We start from the raw sequence: 24,350 nt of genomic DNA, 5'->3' as shown, positions 1-24,350 counted from the left end.
GGGCCCTGCTCTGTGGAATGAGGCAGATGACTATGTTGGCGTGAGTTTCTGAAGGAAGGAAAGAACTTTCCCAGGACCCATTGCTGCCCTGTCCTTGGAGACCAGGTTAGCAGAGAAGACCCCGCTGATGCCCCTACCCTGGGAGAACAGATAGAGGTCACCTTGACCTAACCATCCCTGGCAGGGGGCGGAGGGCATGGTACAGAGATGCCATTGTTTCCTCTGCTGCAAGTCCCTTCTTCAAGGAGAGTTCCTGTTGTGCAAGAGCCAGAGGGGAGGTGGGGTGGAGGTGAAGAGCCTTCCCAAGCAAGCTGGAGGTGGTCCAGGGAGGATCTCTGTGTTCAGCAGAGAGGGGCGAGCTGAAGCCCTTGGGCTCCTAAACGCCCTGTTTCACCCCCACTTTGCCTCCCCGGCATTGTCCCCCTCCACTCCAGCTCCCACCCCCAAGGTGACTGGAAGGCAGCCACAGGCCCATACTGATCCCCCCAAAACCAATGTCCCTGCCTCTCTCTGAGTCTCCTCACCCTGGCACCTCCCTGTAGAAATCTGCCCCCATTCTGGTTCATTAAGACAGCGCAGGACCAAGGGCGGGTGTGTGTGTGCACATGGTGAGGAATTTTGTGTGAATTTGGGACAGGGGAAGGAGCTGCTGGGTCCGGGGTGAAGCCTGTTCTCCCTTCCTGCCCCTGTCCGCTTTCCTCTACCACTCTTCATGGAAGTCAATTTACAGTGAAGTCACCAAGGGAACACAAGGCCATCCTGCCCCGAGGCGTAGCGACTGTCCTCTGTTTCTGGGAACAGAGTGAGAGGAGGGGTATGGGACTGACAGAGTGGGTGGGAGGGGAAATGCTCCTTCCTTGGCCCAGCAGCCCTGACCACCTGCCTTGGGGGAGATGCTGGCAGGACATGGGGTGGGGTGGGGGGCAGTGTGCAGCATCTGACCAGTCAGGAGGGCAGGGAGGGGCCCACCTCAGCAGGTGAGAGAGGAGCGGTGGGTCATGGGCACAGAGCTGGGCAGCTGAGCGGGACTGGTCGCTGTCCTGAGCAGGCCTGCGTCTGAGCTTACTCCCATCCTCATGCACAATGACTACCAGTCCCCTCTTCCTGCTGAGCTAGTTTCTCCTCCTTCCAGCCTAACAGGAAAGCTTTTGTGGCTCCGCCAGCCCAGTATCCGACCTCAAGCCCTCTGGGGTTTGTGTGGGAGAGCCTTGTGCCTCCTTCCCCGCCATCCCCCACCACTTTGCCACTTTCCTTTGTTATGCCTGGAGGGGATTCCTTTCCCCCCCATCTCTGTTTTTCATCGTTCCCTAGTTTCTTACTGCACACACCCACCCACGTCTTCCCTGCCCTCTCCAAGCCTCAAAAATAGGCTCGCCAGCCCCAGGAGCAAGTGGGGAATGTGAAGGCTACATGCAGAACAGGCCAATGTCCCATCCCCTCCGCACTGGCTCCTGCCCTGGTCTTCATTGGCTGCTGTGATCACCCTCAAGCATGGGCCTTCCCGTCACTCTGGGCTTCAGCCATGCAGGTCCCCCAGTGCACTGGCGTCTCTCAACTCCAAACCTTTGCCCCCTCCATTCCACCTACCTGGAATGCCATTCCTCCCTTGGCCACCTGGTCACCACCCTTACCTTTCATAGGGTCAGTGCGGCATAGAGAAAAACACAAAGGCTCTTTTCTGGTGCAAATCCTGGCTCTGATGTGTGACTCCGGGCACATACGTCCGCCTCTCTGAGCTCAGCAAGCTCCTTTGTAAAAGGAGGACAAGCAAGGCCAATCCAGTCCTGGGATTGCTGTGCCGACTCACTCCAGTGCCTAGCACGTAGTAGGTGCTCAGAGACCTTGGCCAGTAGAGCTAGGCATTTTCTCCCCTGCATTCCTGTAGCCTCTCAATGCTACCTGTATTGCAGGTCTCTTTGTACGGCTCTAACTGGTAGCCTAAAGGGCGGTGTCCTATTGCTTGACGCAGAATAGTGGTTTCATAAATATGTGTTGGATTAATGAAGATCCCTAAAACAGCACAGGGCTACCTCAAGCTCTGACAGCTCAGAGCTTCCCTTGCGCTAGTGTAGGCCTCAGTCTCCCCCTCATATACTCTGATCCACAGCACCCAGAAGGTTCTCTCCTCTGCCGCCCTGACCTCTGCCTGCTCTAGTCCCACTGACCTGCTTTCAGCCCATGGCAGCAGCAACAGCAGCCTCATCTTTGCCTGGTGCTGAGCTGACTTTTGAGTTCTTAAACCGCCAGGCAAGCCAGCAAGATAGTGGCTGGGGTGATACCATACTCTGCTGCCTCCTCTGTGTCAACCCTGCCTTCCCTGCAAAATGCAGCATCGCCCCAGGACTCTAGGAGGAGAGGGCACAGTGACCCTGTCCCAGAAGGTGGGGGGTGGCTGGGGCTTTCCAGAGACCCACCTCCTTAGCTCTGGCTGGAAGGGAGCCCAGAGAGGTGAAGCATACAGGGACGAGAGGGAGAGCAGCGTGTGAGAATCTCCAGGTGGCAAGGACCTGCACATCTGTCACTCACATCCCATCCCCCAACTCTACCCTCATGTCCACTCCCTCCTGGCCCTGCGAACTGGCTGGGGTTGGGCTGAGGTTAAAAAGAAAAAAAAAAAAGGTTCCTTTATCAAGTACCTTCTGCAAGCCATACATGATGCTGAGATACTTTCCTAATCACTCTACTTAAAAAAAAAAAAAAAAAAGTTCATTTTTCCTAATGTTTTAATAGATAGTATAGCAGATGGTACAAAATTCAAGAGTAAAAGGATATATGGTGAAAAGTTAGTCTCTTTTCCTGTCCCCCAAGCCCTCCTCTACAGGGGCAACCACAGGTACTAGGGTCTGGCATGTACACCCACAAAGATTTTAGGCATTTACAAATACATCTAGACTTTAGCGCCTATGACTTACACATGAGGGAAACTGAGGCGCTCAGAGGAGTGAAATGCTCTGACTGAGGTCACACAGCTGGTAAGTTGGCAGAGCTGGGGTTTGGAACCAGATCTAACTGTAAAATTCAGCTGTTTTCACCACCCAAACTCCCGGTAGCAATACGCCCAGACACCAGTGGAACGCCTTCTGCACCACTGGTGGCGACAAACCTCCAGTCTGAGGCCCCGGAGACCCGGGCTCTCTGCCTCCCCGGTTATCCGATGCCTTCTGTAGCTCCTGGGGTGTGTGCTAATTTAATAGGGAAGAAACAAGAGAAGTTCCTAGGTGTCCTTCCTTGGCTACTGTGTGGCCAGTGGTTCCCCAGCGCCCACCTGATTCCAGGGGTCCAGAGAGGTCTGGAGAGGGGAGCTAGATGAGCGTGGGTCTCTGGCTAGAGAGGATCATGGCTGTGGTTTCAGTTACATTTCCAGAAAATGGCCTCCTGCTCTCCCTGTGGGCAGGCAGGGCTGGGGGAGAATGTGAAGTGTGGCATCTGTTCTCTGTGGCAGCCACATGATGGTCCATGAAAACAAGGGAGGGAGTCAGCGCCTGGTTAAGAATAAATCAGAGTTCCCTAGGTCCGTGGTCGGCAAACTGCGGCTCGCGAGCCACATGCGGCTCTTTGGCCCCTTGAGTGTGGCTCTTCCTAAGTAAGCCTTAGGAGTACCCTAATTAAGTTAATAACAATGTACCTACCTATATAGTTTAAGTTTAAAAAAATGTGGCTCTCAAAAGAAATTTCAATCGTTGTACTGTTGATATTTGGCTCTGATGACTAATGAGTTTGCCGACCACTGCCCTGGGCGGTTTGGCTCAGTGGATAGAGCGTCGGCCTGTGGACTGAAGGGTCCCGGGTTCGATTCTGGCCAAGGGCACATGCCCGGGGTTGCTGGCTTAGTCCCCAGTGGGGGGCGTGCAGGAGACAGCCAGTCAATGATTCTCTCTCATCATTGATGTTTCTATCTTTCTCTCCCTCTCCCTTCCTCTCTGAAATCAATAAAAATATATATTTTTAAAAAAGGACAGTGTTAAAAAACAAATAAATCAGAGTTATAGACAAGGCTGCCCACCAGACTTCCAGGCTCTCCCTCAAGCCTCTTTCTCTCCTGGTCCAGGCTAGCGTGGGCGAGGAGATGACATCAACGCTGTCCTGTGGACATTTCTGCATGTGCCGGTATGCCTCCAGGACCTTTCTGTGTGGGCTCTCTGCTGGGTCTTTCTGGATCCTAGCTTCCTGTTCAATTTCTTTCTTTCTAGGACTCCTTATGTGTTATGTCTCAGTCTGGTGTCCCCTCAACGTAGGGGATTATATCCCCAAGGCCCAGGGGAAGAGGGTCTCACTTCATCTGAATTGGCAAGTAGTTAGAGGTAGGTATTGGACCTTCCTTCCTGTCTCAAGTTGACAACATTCTTGTTTTGCTGAGGGAGCAACCCAGAACATTCTGTTCTTCGTGTCTGTGTACACAGCCAGCCAGCTCTAGCTTGGTACCTAGTGGTCAGTCAGAGATGTGCTAGGAGAGGAGCAATAAAGAACCTTTCCTGCCCACCCTCCACAGCATTCAAACTAGCACCCTGAGGCACAGCAGCGGAGGCAGCTGGACGGACCAGTCCTAGGAAGAGGGATGCAAATGTTAGCTGCTGCTAAAATCAGTTCAAATAGTTAACATCTCTGTAGTGCCTTACAGCATTGGAAGCACTTCATATGTATTAACTCATTTCTCACCAGAATGCAGCAAGGTAGGTCCTATGACTATAACCATGTTACAGTGAGGAAATTGAGGCAGAAAACTTAAGGTCACATGGCTGAAGGAGTTGACAGTGAGCCTGGTTTTAAAGTCTGTGCTATTAACTACTACACAGTCCTCCTGGTTTTCCATTTCTTTTCCTAGTGCAAAGAGTTGGGTCCTCAAATATTTAGCGGATGTCTGCTCTGGGCTGGGCACTGGGTGGGGATTTTAAAGGGAATGGGATACTGTGTCTGCCCTTTGTGGGTAGAGAAACGCATAAACAAATTGTCCTTTAACACCAGAGGTGCCATAATAGAGGCATGAACGTGTGGTGGGGAACAGGAAGGGCGAGGTTTGTGCTGCCTGGAACAGGTGTCACCGAAGGGCAGACATCAAGAGGGCAGGAGGACATTCCAGGCAGAGGGAACAGAAGGTGTGCAGGTAAGAAAGAGAAATGTGGTGCCCTGGTGTCGAAACATCATGGACGGTGACTGTCAGAGGGGTTGCCAGAGAGTTCAGGGCTGGAGGTTCTGTCCAGCTTCCTGCTCAGGCCTGTCCTCCTGCTCCAGCCTCCAAGCTCCCTGTACCTACTCTGTGCCAGGTGTTGGCCCAGAGTGTGGGATAGAAGCAGGAGCCTGGGTCAGGGAGAAGGACTTTGTGATCAGCTGCAGACACAAGGATCTTTGTGGCTGGTGTTATTCTGGGGGTGAAGAGGAGGCTGCTGGGAAGAGCTGCCAAAGGAGGATTATGGGAGAACTTGAGGCCTTGCCGATCTTGGTCATCCCTGGACATGTAGATTTTCTGACTGTAGGGAAGGGATCTCTGTGTGTATGTGTGGGGTCCTTCTCCATCTTCTGCCCCTGCAGCTGGGGCTCTGGAGATCTGACATGCCTTGCTTTGGTGCTGGCCCTTGGAGGGTTGCCAGGGAAACCGTGGGCCAGCTCCGGAGATGTACCCAGAAGAGAGGAGAGTGGGTGACTCAGGCTGCCTTCTCAGACACCGCACCCCCTCCCTATTACGTGGAAAAGGGTCTCAGAGACCTCTTGCTCCTACAGCAGTGATCCTGCTTATTATTTCTCTTTTTGGGTAGAGCAGTCAGCCCCTCCTGCAGCTCTGACTGCTAGCAGTATTCCCCAGGGAGCGAAATGGTCTCAGCCGCCCAAGTCCCCCATAGATACACTCTGGACCAGTGGATGGACCCAGTTGGCCAGGGTGAATGTAAACTGTGTCCTTCCAGGCTCTCCACCGTCTGGGTGGTAAGCAGCAGGAGCCCTGGCTGAAACGCCCTCCTGGGGGCAAACCCGGGATAATTATTGATGGGCCAGTGGCGGACTTCTGACCTCGGCTTGGGAGGGACAGGACCCAGAATTCGAGCCCAGGGAAGGGAGGGGGGGGCGCAATCCGCACGACCACACAGTCCGCCCCGAGCCCCGCGAGTGGTGGTCCACACCGAGCAAAGCAGCATGTGCTCGTGGCTCGTGGGACCTGGCTGGGGACCCGAGTGGGGAAGCCACACCACCTGGGCCACGAGGGGCTGCGCGTGGCGCCCCGCCCCCGCCCCCCCCCCCCCCGGAGCGTGCAGCCACCCCGGGGGTGCGGAGGGTAGCCGGTCCCTCCTGGGCGGCCGCGGAGGGGGTCAGAGGGCCGGCGGGCTCGCGAGCGCGCTCCAGGCGGAACCAGGAAGCGGGGCGCGCTCCGGGTGGCGGGCGGCGCGCGCGGCCGATCTCCGCGAGCGAGCGGCGCGCGCGCCCCCGTGGGCCCGGGCGCTGGGAGAGTCGGCGGCCGGAGCCGTCACCCAGGCGGGGACCCTGCGCAGGCGACTCCGCGCGGCGGCCCGGAGGCGGGAGGGAGCGAGCGAGAGGCGGGCGGAAGGCAGCTGCTGGCGCCCGAGGGGCTGGGCGAGGTAGGAGCGGAGGGCCCAGCTGGGCGCGGGGGCCAGACCGGCGAGTCCTCCCGGGCAGGGCCGAGCGCCGCCATCGCTCCCGGGCAGGGAGGCGGCCGCGGTGGCCGCGCGGGGCGGCGGGGGCGCGGGGCGGGGCGGGCGTGCAGGGGGCGTCGCGCGGGGGCCTCGGCGGGCGGAAGGTGCAGAGCCGAGGCGGCGTGTGCGCCCGTTTCCAGGGAGGGGGCGCGAGGGCCCCCGGCGCCCAGCCCTGGGAGCCGAGGGGCCACTCACACTTTCACGGTGCAGTTCCGAATAGCCCCGCCGTCCCCTGCTGTTCCTCCTTTCAAAAGCGGTGTCTGCGGCGGGTGGGTGGGCGAGCCCGAGGTGCCCGGGGGCAGGGGGGTCAGCGGAGCGCCAGGGAGCAGAGCCTTATAAGGAGTCGAGGCAGCGAATACGAACGTGTCGATGAGGCTCTGGGTGCGGGATCCCACATATGCACCCGCCAGGCCCCGGCTCGTGCATGCGTGAGGCAGGGGGATGCAGCGCCTTCTTGTTCTTCTTCTTTTTTTTTTTCCTAGCTCAGGATAAAGAGTAAAAAAAAAAGAAAAAGAAAAAGAAAAAGTGCACCTGGGGTCTGGGGTAGATAGAGAGTCGGAGGAAGGGGAGCCGTGTGTCCCCAAAGCTGGTCTGAGGCTGGAGGAATCTGGCAAGATGGTCAGGAAGGAACGTGTGTGGAGCAAGAGGCGATTGCAGACACTTGTAGCCAGCAGTGATGGAAATGGCCGGGGAGACAAACAGGTGCCAGCTCTCAGGAAGCTGAGATGAGTGAGAACCACCAGAATTTTAAAGGCGAAAAGAGAGAGCGGTCCTCTCTTTCCCTAGCCACGCCAGGTGCTTTTCCTTCTGGTCCCGTCATGCTGTCACAGCTGAAATAAACAAGCCATGCTCAGAGCTCAGAGCGGGCGACAGGAGGCCAGAGGTGGAGAGGGCCCTGGCGGTGATGCCACCACGTTCTTGGATGGTGCAAAAGAGGAAACTGAGGCCCAGGCAGGTGGAGTGCGTGGCCTGCACAGGTCGCACAGCTGGGAGGTCGTGCGGGGACTGAAATGTCGGCCGGAGAGCTCGCAGATCAGTGCTCGTCCCAGGGCACAGCGAAGGAGTCGATCTTGGCCTGCGGAGAATTTCATAAGTTGTCTCGGGAGTGCTTTGGGGGAATGAGTGCCCTTTGAAAGGACTAGTGTGTCATCAAATTATTAAACTGATCTTATGTCATTTTTTTTTTTCTTCCAGTCTTCAAATGGTGTTTATCGTCTGCTTGTATCTTAGGTTTCCAAAGTGGTTGGATAGCCGCCTGGGCCATAATAAGCTTTCAGCTGTTGAGAATATTACCTCAAATAATTTCGTTGTCGTTCAATGGAGATAATAGAACTTCGCCTCTTTCTACAGGGTTTTTCGGTTTTTGTGCCTTTGCTTATAGTCATTGGAAAAGGATATATTTTATTTAGTGTGCCTTTCGTCGTTTTTAGAAGACGATATATTGTATTTAGCGTGCCTTTCCTGTTTTCTGATTTTATTTTGTAACGTTCTGAACATTGGGTGGGTTCTGAGCTTTGCCGATGGATCCCACATTTGAAGGTTTCTTTTAAGGCGTTGGAGTTTTTGTTTGTTTTGGTACCAATTTCCGCCTCATGGAAGAGGACAGCTGTTAGAATTGATAGCATAAATGGGAGAAGGGCTGCCGATTGGCAGAAAAAATGTACTGTGTGACCATTTGTGACATCTGTCCTGTTGAATTAAAAGAGTACCACACTTTTGGTCAGGTAAGTGTTACCTAGCAGATCACTTGTTTTCTGTGGCCTTTGGAAGATAAACATTTTGAGCACCTGGTTGAGACATAAAGGAAGGAATGAAGAGATCTTTCTTTAAAAACACAAAACATCAGAAAGAAGGAAAAAAAAGTTGATTTCTATCACCAGCAGTTTGGTTATTGCATAACTTGGAGCTAAACTCTGCACAAAATCATTGCTGTATACCCAGCTACATACGTTATTCCACCTTCTCACCAGGCCTTGCCTTTTCAGGATTCATATTTTTGTCAACAGGATATTAATATGGATTTTGTGTTAAGAAATTGAAGGTGGATGTCTTTCTTAGATGGGTACTTCATGATACATGTGATGGGAGGGGAAAACAGTGCTATCATTGTTTGGAGTGTTACAACACAAATATTTTGGTCAGCACTTCCTATTGTGGCCCAACTTCTCATTTCATCTTCATTTCCTTGCTCTCAATTGATTTTTAAAAGTGTTTGTATGTCCAAAAAACACATCAAGGTGTCATTTATTGCACTTTTGGTATTTATGTCAGTTTTTGAAGTTATGTTAAAATTCTTTCAAGTTACATTCAAGTTATTTGCGACTTGTGTTAGGTTTATATTTATGAGTGTCCTCGTGGCGGTTCCTTTGACTTGTTTTTGTGTCGGTAAGTAACGTAGGTAGTCTTATAAAAGGAAGATGTTATAAGTAGGTAAATGATATGCTCAAGATTTGGTTGCAGGTTGCAGGTAGAATTAAAAAAAAAGCTTCACTATTCTAGTGCCCTACAGACATGTACGCATTCATAAAGTACTCACTGATTTCTGAATGTTCTTATGACCAGCGACACATTTTTCCTTTCTATTAGAATATAGATTACCACATTATTCCCATTTTCATTCACGGGTTTTGAGCATTTGAAACGTATTCTTTTAAAAAGTTATCCGATAACTCCAGGTTACTCTTCAGGAAAATATCCTTTTACTAGATAATAAAGTATCAAAATAGTTTGACTCGGGAACTTCTTAATAAAAATAATGTTTAGACGTTAGTTCGAAACTAACTGCCCAATTTTGTGTGGTGTTTAAAGGAAAAAAAAACTTTCCTTTAAATCTGAGCCGTGTTAATAGAACTGTTCTAAAATAAGAAGTGTTTTTTCCCCTGCAGTGTTAGAGAAACACAAGTTTTATGCTTCTTTCTGGGAATAGGAAGTCAGATTTAACAATCTACTTTCCATTGATTCGACAGGTTTTGTTTGGTACATTTAAATTGTGAGCATCACAGTGATAAAAAGTTTTTTAAAATTGTATTCACTCTTAATTAGGATGTCCTTATTTTAAGTAGAGTATTGACATTGGATTTTAAAAAATTATTAATGATGATTCTTTACTATTGAAAAACCTAAGCCAGTTTGGAGAAGATTTTACATACCTAGATCTGTGCTAGTTTCACTAATCAAAGAGAGGAGTAATTTCAGGTGTTAGATTTTTAGTTGGTTGAATGAGACCCTCACTTTTGGTGGTTTCAGGGTTTTAGATGACGTTTTATTACTTTTGTTAGTTTTGGTCACACCCATGACTTCCTTGGAAGGTAGCTTTGAGGTTTGGTTTCCTTTTTTTTATGGTAATATTGGGGTGGGGGTGCTTCCTGTTTGTATTTTCAAAATTAGGTCCACATAGTAACCTTCTCTGGTGTCACATTTCAATTTTAAACAAAGACAAGCATCAGATGCCATGTGGTTTGTCTTTGACCTGTTGCGCTGCTTCATGACAGTTTTACGGAGCTCAGCCCGAATACCCAATTGGGAAGGCAAGACATTCCTGAAACTTGCCCCAGCTCTCTTCAAGATTTAGCAGCCTTGGAATAAATCTTTAAAAACAACAAATACGCAATTTAAAAAAAGCGAGGGAGGGGGCGGCTACTGCCATCTGTTTCCTCCCAGGTACCTAGAAACTGCACAGCACTAGATGGGGCTGAATCGTGTTCTGTGGAGCCTTGGATGTCAGCTTTTAAAGGAGGGCTGCCCAGCCCGGCCGCTGTGGCTCAGTGGTTGAGCATCGACCCATGAACCAGGAGGTCACGGTTCAATGCCCGGGCAGGGCACATGGCCAGGTTTCGGGCTCGATCCCCAGTGTGGGGCGTGCAGGAGGCAGCTGATCAGTGATTCTCATCATTGATGTTTCTCTCTCTCTCTCTCTCTCTCTCTCTCTCTCTCTCAAGGTTGCCCCTGCTTTATACAATATAGAGCCCCATGTATTAAACAGTGAATATGGCAGTTTTTTCCGGCTTCACTTGAAAGCCATACAGAATGTCATGGAGGAGTCAAATAAGAGCAAGGAAACATTTAGGGGATGGTGGTAGAACTTTGGAGGAATCATCATCCTGAGCCGTAAACTCTCCCTTGGCCCTCCCCAGTAATTTTCATGTGGTAGGTTACTGTTTATATGTATGTTGGGGTGTGAGTTACGTGGAGCCTTGAGAAGTACGTTCTTGAAAGGGGCATGTGATAATGTTGTTTCAGACATTGAAGCAGGTGGTCTTTTCTGGGCCTTCAGCTGACTTGATTCTAAGAAGTGTCATGACTAAATAGACTCGTAATTTCATTGGCATTCAAATATGTTTGCCTTATCCTACATTTAGGGGCGCTCATCCTACATTTTCTTTTGGATCACGTTGCTAAAGGCAGTACTGCATTAGCATGTTGGGCAGTGATGCATTATGTGATTTGCAAATGCACAATGGTTAATACATATAGAGTATCATAACCTCCCTCACCCCCCTCCATTACTCAAGAAAGGAGAAGTTATAATTTGTCATCTACTGGATATTCTTTGAGTTTATTCATAATAGTTACATCCATTCCCAGGTATTATAATACCATTAAGATGAAAAATACATATATTGATTGATAAAGAACATTTATTTATCTTCTGGAAGCTAGCTTGCAAAATCTGGTCCGACACTCACTGTCCATTTAGTCTTCCCTTGCCTTTGACACTCTGACTAACTCTTTTTATTTTCCCAGATTTCTATTATGAAGAGAAATATCTCCATATTCTATGCACTGTGAGGTATTTGAAGTGCTTGTGCTGACTCATTTTTTAATTATACTAAGATACAGAGGATGGTTTGAGAGCAGTAATAAGATTCTCAGAAAATATAAAAACTTTCCTTTCTGACTCGTTAGAGAAAGGTTGGGGAAGACAAGGGGAAATACATCAATGAGCCAATCAGTTGTTGTTATTTGTTGGGATTAATTTGGTGACTAAGATTTTCAGTGCCCATCAGGCTAGTAAAAGTGAGTTTGGCTTTACTCTGTAATGCTAACAGGACAAACCCAAGGGTTTTCTAATACTGCTTGTTTTCCGCTCGTAGGGGATTTTTTTGGCATATGGGAAATCAAGCTAAAGTTACCAGTAACAGCCACATCCATGATTTGCACTAAAAGTGATGATTTACGACTCTAGGCTATAGCTCTGCTTACTATGGGCTCCTCTGGGAAGATATACTCATTATTATGCCATCTTTCAAAAAGCGATCAGAAAATTTATTAAAAAGTAACTCAGATTATGTCCAAAGCCTAAAAGTACAAAAATAATAAAAAATAATAGCTAACACTGTCCATTTCCCGTGCCAAGCAGACAGTGTTACAGCTCTTGCCATGTTTTCACTCATGATCCTCTGGCGGCGGGGTTGGGGGGTGGGGGGTATTATCCTCAGTCAAAAGATGAAGAAATGGCCACAGAGAAGTTAAGTAACTTGCCCAAGGTCACATTGCTAGTAATGACGGCGCTGGATCCAGATCCAGGCCACTTTGATTTCAGAGGCGCATTCCTAACCCTTGTCCTGCAAAGGAGTGTGGGCAGCTGCGACTGTGCAGTGAGACAGTGGCTTCTTTAAGGCTCATACATTTTTATTTGTGTTCCAAAATGGACTCTTTTTTTTTTTACATAGAAAAACATTTAATATAATTGGGATTTTTTGAAGTTATGAACATGATAAGCATTTTTTCCAACTAATGTATATGTTTCTGGTGGAAATTACATTAAAGCAGAGAGAGTCTTAATTTTTAACTGTAAGTTGTCCTGTGTTGTTCTTTCACGAGCATTACCATATGCACCGTAGGAGAAGTGCTGTAAGCTGTCTTCTTGGCCTTTATTTACAAACAAAAGGAACTCTTGTGCCAATGTGGCAGGTGACACGAGTGTTTGTTGGCCCAGGACTCAAGTATCCAGCTCATTTTCTTCACGGCTTTATTTTGAAGGGATTTACGGCCCCATTCTTGTTTTATTAAAGCCACTAATTGTGATTTCTGAGATAGAAGGACTTAAGAATTTTAATTTGGGGGTGGGGGTACAGGCCGCTGAACAAATTACTGTGTGTTTAGGGCCAGGCAAATGGTCATTAGAAACCAGTCTAAGAAACATATTCCTTTTCATATCTGATGCTTATTTCCTCTGAGCACTTTCCTTGGAGGTGGATTGTGAAGTTAAATCTTGAAGATATAATTCACAAGACTCTACATTGTGCACTGTCGAGCCTCATTCCTAAAGTGTAGTGATTTGAATTTGAAAGATCAAGTCGAGGGGTGAGAAAAAACTTTAATTCCCTGAGCAGAGAGTATAAACTAGTTCAAATAAACAGAGGATGTTAGCTTCCAGGATTGTCAAACTGTCACCTTTGACCAGGGTTGAATTTTCTTTGAATGTTGACAAAAGTTACAGTGTCAGTGGAAAAAGCTTCATGTGAAGTATCTATAACTCAGAATTTCCTTATGTTTGTGTCAGTGAGATCCTACAATTAACGCTTTTTAACATGTCTGTTGAGTCTAAGAAGCCTTCAGTGGGGTTTTCCAGCCTTTAGGTGGGAGTAAATTAGAAAGTTTATGAAAAACTAGTTTACGTTGTCTAACATTCAGAGCCTGTAGCTGGTGGCAAATCGCTACTGTTTTTGTAAAGAACGGGATTTGAAAATCCAACCTGGGGGACATGTTTTAACTAAGCAAGATTCACAGATGTCATTGTAGTATTTACAAAAAGAAACTGCTTAGCCCTAATTCTGTTGAGGTACTAAAAATTGGAATTTTCCAGCTTGATCATAGAGCATTCTTCAAAATATAGTCATCCATCGTTTAGTTAAAATTACCTCTCAGAAATAATGCTAATTCTATTTTTTTTTTTGTTTCCTGTTTCTAAAAATCTCTTGGTCATCTTTGAGGCTTGAGCAAACTGGAGATTTACAGAAATATGCAGCTCTTTACAAAATGTAACCGTCAGTTTACCCGGTGGGTTTATGTTTTTAGGATTTGTGATCTGTTTCTGGTAGAAAATGAGGGAGAATGATAGTGAGAATTGGACATTGTAGAGCCTCATTCCAAAAGGTATGGGAGGTCTCATATATAGGGATGCAGTGCAAATATTCCTTCTTTTTATGTTGTTATTGTTTCAGTTATGTAGTGATAAATGGAAACCCTGAAGCTTATCCTAAAATAAGTTTATCTTGTAATGAGTTTAAATAGCAAGCGAAAATACTAAATTCATTGTGATGTGAATAGAGATTGGCCTTCCTCTTTAACTGTTGAAGGTATTAAAACAAAATGGAAGCCCAAACCGGTTTGGCTCAGTGGATAGAGCATCGGCCTGCGGACTCAAGGGTCCCAGATTCGATTCCGGTCAAGGGCATGTACCTTGGTTGCAGGCACATCCCCAGCAGGGAGTGTGCAAGAGGCAGCTGATCGATGTTTCTCTCTCATCGATGTTTCTAACGCTCTATCCCTCTCCCTTCCTCTCTGTAAAAAATCAATAAAAAATATTAAAAAAACAAACAAAAAACAAAAACAAAATGGAAAACATTTGGCTTCCTGAATGACATGGCTGCAGTCAACATGCTGAGCTGGTGCTGAAGCATGAACCCTTGATTTTGCAACACCAGAGCAAGGCACGTAAGTTTAAAGGGATGGGTCCTTAAGTAAGATAGCTTATTACCTTAAGCACGCATTTTAAATTTTGTCCTAGAAATGTGACATCGTCCGAATTTATGGATTTGAATTTTTATTACCCAAATGTGAAGTCTAGTTTGAACAAAACTTAGCATTATATCCCAGTTAATTGGTACATTTGAACAGGACAAACTTAAAACAGTGGCTTTTATGGAACAACTCATACAAGAATATATTGAAATATACATATTCATATACAACATGCATACATCTTAAAAACTTCTTTATGCTCATAATGCCTGAAACCAAAGGTAAATGACAAAATAAGGGGGGAAAATTGTTTTTTATTCTCACCTGAGGATATTTTCCCATTGATTTTTAGAGAGAGTTGGAAGAGAGAGGGAAAGACAGAGAGAAATATCCATGTGAGAGAAACACATCAATTGGTTGCCTCCTGCACATGCCCCGACCAGGGAGGAGCCTGCAACTGAAGCGCCTGCCCTTAGCCAGAATTGAACCTGGGGTCCTCTGGTCCATAGGCCGATGCTCTATCCACTGAGCCAAACCAGCTAGGGCAGAAAAGTATTTTTAAAAATATATATTTTATTGATTTCAGAGAGGAAGGGAGAGGGAGAGAGAGAGAGAAACATCAATGATGAGAGAGAATCACTGATCGACTGCCTCCTGCACACCCCAGTTGGGGATCAAGCCTGCAACCCGGGCATGTGCCCTGACAAGGAATTGAACCGTGACCTCCTGGTTCATAAGTTGATGCTCAACCACTGAGCTACTGGCCAGGCAGACTAACAGCATTGAAAAAATAAAAACATTGTTGCTTAGGAATATGAGGGAAACTGACAGTTCATGACTCATTGGTTGAAATGTAAATTGGTGCTTTTTTGAAGTTTGATATGTGTATTGGAGCCTTAAAAATGTCCCTACACTTTTACCTAACAGTTCCATTTAGATGACAGAATTTCGAATGTGTTCAAAGATTTGTATACAAGGCCATTCCTCATTGTGTTATTTAAAATAGCAATAGATTGGAAAACAACTTCATGTTCAGCATTACAGGATTAATGAATTAAATTTAGGAATTTCTATACAATGGAATGCTATTCAGAAGTTTCAAATCATGTTATGAAAAGGATTTAATGACTTAGGTAAGGTTTATAATATATTACTAAATGAAAAAGCAAATTATAGCCCTGCTGGTATGGCCCAGTGGTTGAACATAGACCTATGAACCAGTCACAGTTCGATTCCCAGTCAGGCCATATGCCCAGGTTGCAGACTTGATCCTCAGGGTGAGGCGTGCAGGAGGCAGCCAATCAATGATTCTCTCTCATCATTGATGTTTCTATCTCTTTCTCCCTCTCCCTTCCTTTCTGAAATCAATAAAAAAATATTTTTTTAAAAAGCCAATTATTTTTTAAAAACCACATACAATTGTGCTTGGAAAAAAAAATAAGCATTAAAAAAAGATTTCTTCTGGATTATGAGATTCCAGATGTGTTGTGTGCGCACTTCCTAGCATTTCCTGTTCATTATTACCTGTTTAATGAACAGGAAATACTTTTACACTCAAGAAAAAAGTTACTTTAATGAATTGATAAAGAAATTGTGATATTTATAGTCTTTCTTTATATATAATGGAGTGTTATTCAGCCATAAAAATAAGGAAATCCTGCCATTTGTGTCAACATTGATGAACCTTGAGGTCATTATGCTAAATGAAATGGAAGACAGGGAAAGACAAATATTACATGACCTCACTTAAATATAGATATAATAATAATAAAAACAACAACTCATAAAAATTGCAGATTGGTGGCTGCCAGGGGCGGGTGGTGGGGGAATGAGTGATGGTGGTCAAAGAGTACAAACTTCTGTTGTAAACTCTGGGGATGTAGTATGCCGCATAGCGACTATAGTTAACAATGTATTGTATAATTTAAAGTTGCTAAGAGAGATATTAAAAGTCCTCACCACACACACACACACACACACACACACACACACACACAAATTGTAACTATGTGTTGGATGTGTTTACTAACCTTATTGTGGTAACCATTTTGCAATACATCAAATCATTGTACACGTACACTTTAAACTTCCACAATGTTATATGTCAATTATATCTCAATAAAGCTGGGGGGAAAGTAATTTTTAAATGACATTTGTGTATTGATTTATCTTAGAATAAACAACCTGTTTTTGTTTGCAGTTAATGTTTCCTTTTTAGGAACAGAAAAATGAATAATCTGCATTTGTGTTAACTATTTGGCATGGTATACTTATTTAGTATGATTAGATGATGTATTTTGTTGAAGAGCTATATTAAAATCATTACCATTGTATTCAGCATTTTCAGAGTTAAAATATTTTGAACTTGAGCGCTGAGTTATTTCCTATACTTGGTGGAATGCTTCATAAACTGATAACAAATTATATTGTTTTCTAAATATGATAAAGAAATTATAATGTTTTACATACTTGTGTATGTGCTCTGCTAAGCTACTGTTCTTTTCATGTTGAAGGTGTGTGTTGTTGTTTTGACTTTTGGGGAAAAAAACAACAACAGGCTTAGTTTATTTTAACTTCTTACAACCCTGAGCATTGTATTATTTCAATATATTTTCTGCACTTGCTGTTGTACTGCTTTCTCTTCCATGATGATACCTACAAAGGTTGCTAGGTTTCTTTTCCTTGTAATTCCATTAGTCATGCCTAATGACTTCTCTAAATGTTTATTATGGTATTCATTTGGGAATATCTGGTAAAGGAAATGTCTAACAAAAGATACTTTCTCTTGGGTATATGTCATTAGTAATACAAAAGACGTGTTCTGACTTAATTAAATTTACATTAAGTAGTTTATTTGTAACTAGATTTAAGGAGTTTAAAGAAGAAAAAGGAAAATACACTATAAGTTGATGTTTTAGGAGAATTCTGGAGCCACGGCTATTTAGGTCTTTATTACTTTGCAGCAAATAAAATTACAATCTTAAAAAAAAAAACACCACATGTATTTTTTTGAGCCCAGCAGAAGACCTACTTATTTTATGTAAATGTCATCTCAGTAAAAATCTACCTTAACTTAGATTATGCCTTGTAATTTATTGTAATGAAATTTGCTGTAACAGAATTTTATTTTAAGTTAGTTTTGAGACTACTAAAGTATAAAAGAAACCAGGTAGTATCTTTTAATGCTTTTTAAACCTAAATCCATAAGTAGTTAATTCAAATTCATAAAGATAAATATTTTCACATATTGAAAATAAAATTATAGCCCTAGCTGGTCTTCCTCAGTGGATAGAGCATCAGCCTGTAGACCGAAGGGTTGTGGGTTTGATTTTGGTTAAGAGCATGTACCTCAGTTGCAGGCTCGACCTCCAGCCCTGGTCGGGTGTGTGTGGGAGACAACAAATCTGTGTGTCTCTCTCACACTGATGTTTCTCTCTCTGTCTCTCCCCCTCCCTTCCACTCTCTCTGAAAATCAATGGAAAAATGTCCTCCGGTGAGGATTAAAAGCAACAACAACAAAAATGGCCACCAGTTGGATTCCATAAAAAAAAAAAAAAAGAAAGCCATAAACATATTGCCCAATATGCCTTCATTAATAAACCTGTTAATTTTTTGGTTCTTTTTGCTTATAACTTCTTACCTCCTGTCTCCTGAAAATTTGATGATCTCATTTAATCCAAAATTATGTTTTCCTTTGGTTTCAGTTTACTTGTAGTTGCTGATTTATCACTGATATTATTGTGACCAGTTAGCCCAGTTTCTTCTTTTATGTATCTTAGACATCTTCACCAAACCATGAGGTATTTTAGAAATCATTTAAATTTGGGGGCCTCAAATTTAGCATCATGTATTTTATAATAATAGCATCAATTAATTCTACAACATATTTTAAAAGTTATGCATAAAATGATTTATCGCTGTCTTCAGGAAAACTAGTTACTTGCTTGTGTTACTTGTCTTTAACCGATTTTGAGGACTTGGCTGTCCTCACAAAGATAAGTCTTTTCCAATCTGTAAATCTGAAGGTTATCTTCTTAAAGGAGTTCAATGTATGTGAAATTCAAAAGACTGCAAAAAACAAACACAAAACACCTTCTTTCAGACGTTAACATAATTTTGTTGGAAACTCTTTAATTTGCTTTTTGTCTCTTAGTTGCTAGAGGGCTTTTTGAAGTTTTATGTGTGGGAGGGTGGTGTTTAAAATACCTCCAAGGTGCCCAGCCCGTGTGGTTCAGTGGTCGAGCCAGGAGCCAGGAAATTGCAGTTGGATTCATGGTCAGGGCACATGCCTGGGTTGCAGGCTCGATCCCCAGTAGGGGGCGTGCAGGAGGCAGCTGATCGATGATTCCCTCTCATCACTGATGTGTCTATTTCTCTCTCCCTCTCCCTTCCTCTCTCTGAAATTAATTAAACAAACAAACAAATAAATAAATAAACTAAAACACCTCCAAAGTAAGTAAAGAAATGTATTCCAAAGTTTTATAGTAAGTTGGCTATTTAAGTAAGACTTAGTAAGTACGAAGTAAATATTTGTTGACTAGTGAATGAATGGGCTGTACAATCACACCTGCTTTTTAAGGCACAGTTAGACAACACCGTGACCCATTAAACTAGATATGCCAGTGGTTCTTACCCATTTGGGGTTTAGAGGATGTTTTGAGACTCCGATAAAACCATTGACTCTCTTCCCAGTAAAATACACATACGCATGAAATTTTGCTTACACTTGAAGAGGCTCATGGACTCTAGTTGCAAGCCCCTAATATAAACAGCCAGCTCCCTATTAACAGAGGTGATGGAATTAGAAAATATGGAGAAGAGAAAAATAATCCGAATATACGGTGAAAGCAAACCTCTAGTCTGATCTTGTTATTTGGGGGCTCAGGAGGGACTTATTTTCTCAGAGACTTAATAAATATCCATCTACTTGACCATTTAAGGTATTCCATTATATAGCTCTACCATAATTTAGTTAATCTATTAATGGATATTTAGGTTGTTTCTAGTTTTGCACCTTTTAAAAATTAATTTCAGAGAGGAAGGGAGAGGGAGAGAGAGACAGAAACATCAGTGATGAGAGAGAATCACTGATTGGCTGCCTCCTGCACTCCCCTCACTGGGGATCCACCCTGCAACCCCAGCATATGCCCCCAACCGGGGTCCCCCCCCAGCCCGCAGGCCGACCGACGCTCTATTCACTGAGCCAAACCGGCTAGGGCTAGTTTTGCACTTTTAAAGACAACTCCATGTGGGGATTCTTAGACTGAGTAGATTTTTTCATATTTACCAGACCATCTTCTTAATGTAAGTTCTAGAAGTGGAGTTGCTGAGTCGTTTGCATAGATAGTGCCAGCTGCCCTCCAAAAAGGCTATCCCAGCTGCTGTGCTCACCAGTAACCAGTGCCTTTTCCCCACATCCTTCATAACCGAGTGTGGACAACCTTTATATCTTCGCCAGCCTCTCATACTTGTTTGTATTTCTTTGATTTCTAGCAAGGTTGGACACTGTTCCACATGTTTATTGCCAATTTTGTTTCTTTTTTCTGATTTGCCTTTTTATATATTAGCCTGTTTTTCTGTCATAAGTGCTCCCGTTTTTCCCAGAGATCTTTCTGTCTTACATATGACCTCCTACTTTCTTCTTATTTATTTTTATTTTTTTGGCTTTCAACTTTGTGTAGTATTTTTTGCAGTAGGTAAATGTAGTCTAATCTAGTAGTTTTTTGTTCTCTGATCATGCTAGTAAGACATGCCTAGAAAACCCAGCCACACTCAAAGATTATTACATTTTCATTTGTATTTGCTTTTAGAATATTTTAGACTTCTATTATTTTTATTTTTATTTTTTTGCATTTGTCTCTCTATTCATTGGAAATCTGTTTCTGTGTAAGAAGTGAGGTGGGCTCTAGCTGGTTTGGCTCAATGGATAGAGCATTGGCCTGGGGACTGAAGGGTCCTGGGTTCGATTCTAGTCAAGGGCACATGCCCGGGTTGTGGACTCCATCCCCAGGAGGGGGCGTGCAGGAGGCAGCTGATCAATGATTCTCTCTCATCATTGATGTTTCTATCTCTCCCTCTCCCTTCCTCTCTGAAATCAATAAAAAATATATTTTAAAAAAAGAAGTGAGGTGGGAATGTAGCTTTGTTTTCCTGAAAATGACAATAATCCATATTTATTGACCACTCATTGTGTGCCAAGCACTGAGATAAATATTTCATATGTATTAATAATTTTAACCTAAATCAATTACAAATGGTTAGCCAGTTATAAAAAAAAAATCCACCATTTTCCATCAGTTCCCTCTTTTTTCCATATGAAAATCCATCTTTAAAATATACTAAGTCCTCATATATGTTCAGATCTGCTGCTTTTCTTTTTTTAAAAATATATTTTAATTTATTTCAGAGAGGAAAAGAGAGGGAGAGAGAAAGAGGGAGAGAGAAATCAATGATGAGAGAGAATCATCAATTGGCTGCCTCCTGCACGCCCCCTACTGGGGATTGAGCCCACAATCCAGGCATGTGCCCTTGACTGCAATCGAACCTGGGACCCTTCAGTCCGCAGGTCGATGCTCTATCCACTGAGCAAACCAGCGAAGGCAGATCTGCTTCTTTTCTATTTTGTTCCGTAGATCAGTGCTTCTGAACATACCGTATTGTCTTATTAGGCATTTTATTTGGATCAGTAAATTTTTTCAGAGAATAAATCACAGAGATAAGTAAGAATTTGCATGAAGTTCCTTTGAAATATGCAGTAAGATAGGTTTTTAATATGATTCAAAATGAATTTCACATTTTTTTAACAGATGGCAGATAATCACCAGTAGTTCCCTTAACGAATCACTACACCTAGTCTTCTTAAACATGTCTTTCTATGGAGATTCTGTAATAGAATAGGAATTTTAAAAACAATACTCTGTACACCTTCACTCAAAATAGCGTAATTTCATACTAACATTCCAGTAAGTACAGTGACGACAATTTATATATTTATTTATTTAAAAATATATATATATTTAATCCTCACCTGAGGATTTTTTTTTTCCCATTTGCAACACAGGTATGTGCTCTTGACCTGGAATCAAACCCATGACCCTTTGGTGCGTGGGCGGGTGCTCTAACCACTGAGAACACCGGCCAGGGCCTTATATTTTTTTTTTAATCAATTTTTTATTGATTATTAGAGGGGAGAAAAGAGGAAGAGAAAGAAACATCGATGTGAGAGTGGAACATCGATATGCTGCCTCCTGCACACCACCCACCAGGGATTGAGCCCATAACCCAGGCAGGTGCCCTAACCGGGAATCAAACTGGCAACCTTTGAGTGCACAGGAGGGTGCCCACCCAACTGAGTCACACCAGCGAGGGCAAAACTGCATGTATTTCTAAGTGTTAATTTAAAAGCTTAGGATTGCTTTCAGAAACTTTTCCTTCTAAGCAAAATGTAGAAGGAAAGTTATAAATGTTACAAATAAGACATATGAACTAGAAAATTGTAAACAAGAGTTTTATAGGAAATATGTAAAATATTATAGATGAGCATTGTCCAGTACAAATGTAAATGTAATTTTATAATAGCCACCTTTTAAAAAAGTAAAAAGAAATAGGAATAAATTTTAATAATATTTTTCTTTCATCCAGTGCCTCAAAAATATTTCGACATGCAACCAATATAAAAACTATTAATGAGATATTTTACATTTTTTTATGCTAATTCTTCAAAATCTAGTGCGTACTTTTATGCTTACAACATATCTCAATTTGGATGCAAAATGTCCACCAGAAACACATGAACTGTGTTCAGATTTCATAAAAATCTCGACTTTATCGATAGATTCACATACCCAACTTGGTTCCTCCAGTAACTAAATTGAGCACCAGTTTTCCAGTTTAAATTTAAGTTCATTAAAATGAAACAAAATTTAAAAATGCAGTTTCTCCGTGACACCAGCTACAATTCAAGTGCCCAGTAGCCCATGTAGCTAGTGGCTGTCATATCGGACAGTGCAGTCACAGGCTTTCTAAAGAAATAACATAAAATACAGGCTGTCTCCTACTTTTAACATCTGGCTTACAAATAGCTCAAATTCAAATAGGGTGTTTTGCCCTCTGGGAACTCTTTAAGGGAACAGAAACTACGCTTCCCTGAAGACGACGACACCCCTAAATTCCCACCAAACACCCACCCCCGAACACACACGCATACACGGATGCGCTCGGTTTTGGAACCCGCTGCACCAAGGCGTGGCTGAAGCATCACCCACGTCTTTGGAGGCCCTTCTCTTCCCTGGGGGTGGGACTTGTCCAGTCCGTGCTGTGTGGGAGCTGGGCTGGGCAACAGACGGGGTGGAGGGATTATCTTGTTACTACTGTCACCCCTGACGAGAAATTCTAACACCGTTTCTTCAGAAACAGAATTATAAAGGGTAATTAGGTTTTGTAAGGTTGTGGCTCAACTGAGGTTTTTGGGTTTACCTAGGAATTTTTAAAAAAGTCTTTTTGTAACTCTGAGAAAATAGTTTATGTACCAAACAACAAGCATGCAAATGGTTTTGGAATAGGAGTTCATTTGTAAGGTGACCGGAGAGAGGGTACGGGAGAGAGGTTGGGAGTTGCCTGTTGTTTTATTACAGAAGGGTGCAGGGGCCTGAGTATTGAATTTGGATGCAGCAGCTTAAATTGTCTCTCATCCTCCATATGACCTTGCTTACAACTCAAACCAAACCCGTTCTGTTTTAGGTATCGTTCAACTATCAAATCACTTTCAGACAGAGTTTTTGTTGTTTTGTTTTGCTTTGGGGTGTGTGTGTGTGTGTGTGTGTGTGTGTGTGTGTGTGTGTGTGTGTGTTTGAAACATTTGCCTAGAAAAAAATTGTTTTCTTTTCGTCTTAGCTACTATTCATTTTTATGGTATACTTAAAGTTGGTGTTTGAAATTTGGGATCTTCTAGTTACAGATGAAATTTTCCTTTCAAAAGACATTCCTGCCCCCTTCCCCCACCATGTTAGTTTAGCCCTAGGAGGCACCTAAGGAGGGGAGTAATTTTTAGTTCTGTATAGGTGAGGTGATGATCCCTCCACCTGTGTGTGGAAGGCTGAACAGTTTCAGAAGTCCGTCTTGGTAGAGAGACTCTGGAACCTCCGGGAATACCTAAGGCCTTGGTTCTTCAGGCCTTCCTACTTAGTTGATCTTAATGTTCTTTCTAGATCCCTGATTCTAGGAGGAACCCTTGAGGAAATGGATAGAACCTCTGTGTGGTTTTGCATATTGGCTGACATCTAAGCCAAATGAGTTGGCTTTTTAATGCTGAATAAAACATCCAGTAGCTTTTAACAAGGTGTGCTTCAGGAACCCTTTATTTTAGTATGGTGCCAAAAGTAGGTTGATTATAATACTTAAAACATTTCTGGTATTCTTTATTGAATGCCATTGATTCCTCAATAAAATTGAGGATTGTTTCCATAAAGGAAAATTATTTTCCCAGTATAATATCACAAACTATTTTAGAATATTTGAAATATTTTCTTAGGTGAAAATTTAAGAGCATATACAAAAGTTGTTATGCCCCAAGGAGCCTGATTCTTTTGTTTTAACATTCATTATATTCATTATATTGAATAAAAGATTGTTGTGTTGACTTCAGAAGTAGATGATGCATTTTAAAGTATTTAAAAGTATTTTTAATACACCTAAAGTTTTCACTGTGATGTATTTGTTGTTTTAGTAGAATTTGACCTATATTTTATTCCGTGGGGGAAAAGGATAAACGAAATGTTTGCCAGCCACCTACCACCTTGTGCTGTTATGCGTTGGTGGGGAGAAACTTTAGTCCCATTGTGAATTTCTAACTCCGTGCTCTATATTTTTAGAGCCTTGTAGAGATCGAATCTGCAAACCAACTTTGAAAGATAAATGATTTGATTGTGGCAAGCATGGAAGTTATCCTCTACATAAAACTGTGTCTGCTGGGAAAAAGCTGCACTAATGCCACAATGACGTGATCTTAACGGTGGGATCCTCAATTAG

At 43.6% G+C, this 24,350-nt stretch overlaps 1 protein-coding gene across 7 annotated transcripts in view; it reads left to right on the top strand.

Moving 5' to 3' along the window:
- The window catches only part of STAT5B (signal transducer and activator of transcription 5B), a 69,476-nt gene that overhangs the window by 3,107 nt on the left and 42,019 nt on the right, over positions 1-24,350 (top strand). For 2 of the 7 annotated variants that reach the window (XM_059670211.1, XM_059670210.1), the window contains exon 1: positions 4,646-4,670. The exons of 1 other annotated variant lie outside the window; for it this stretch is intronic. In XM_059670211.1, coding sequence (XP_059526194.1) covers positions 4,661-4,670 — 10 coding nt within the window. In that variant the 5' untranslated portion in view covers positions 4,646-4,660. Of the gene's footprint in view, positions 1-4,645; positions 4,671-6,429; positions 6,564-14,178; positions 14,298-24,350 lie in introns of those variants that run through there. 4 more of the 7 variants (XM_059670206.1, XM_059670205.1, XM_059670207.1 and 1 more) reach the window with 4 other exon arrangements.

The sequence above is a fragment of the Myotis daubentonii genome, chromosome 16, assembly GCF_963259705.1.
Source record: "Myotis daubentonii chromosome 16, mMyoDau2.1, whole genome shotgun sequence".
Taxonomy (NCBI): domain Eukaryota; kingdom Metazoa; phylum Chordata; class Mammalia; order Chiroptera; family Vespertilionidae; genus Myotis; species Myotis daubentonii.
Note: the sequence above shows the minus strand (reverse complement) of the source record. Positions and strands in the feature narration are given on the sequence as shown.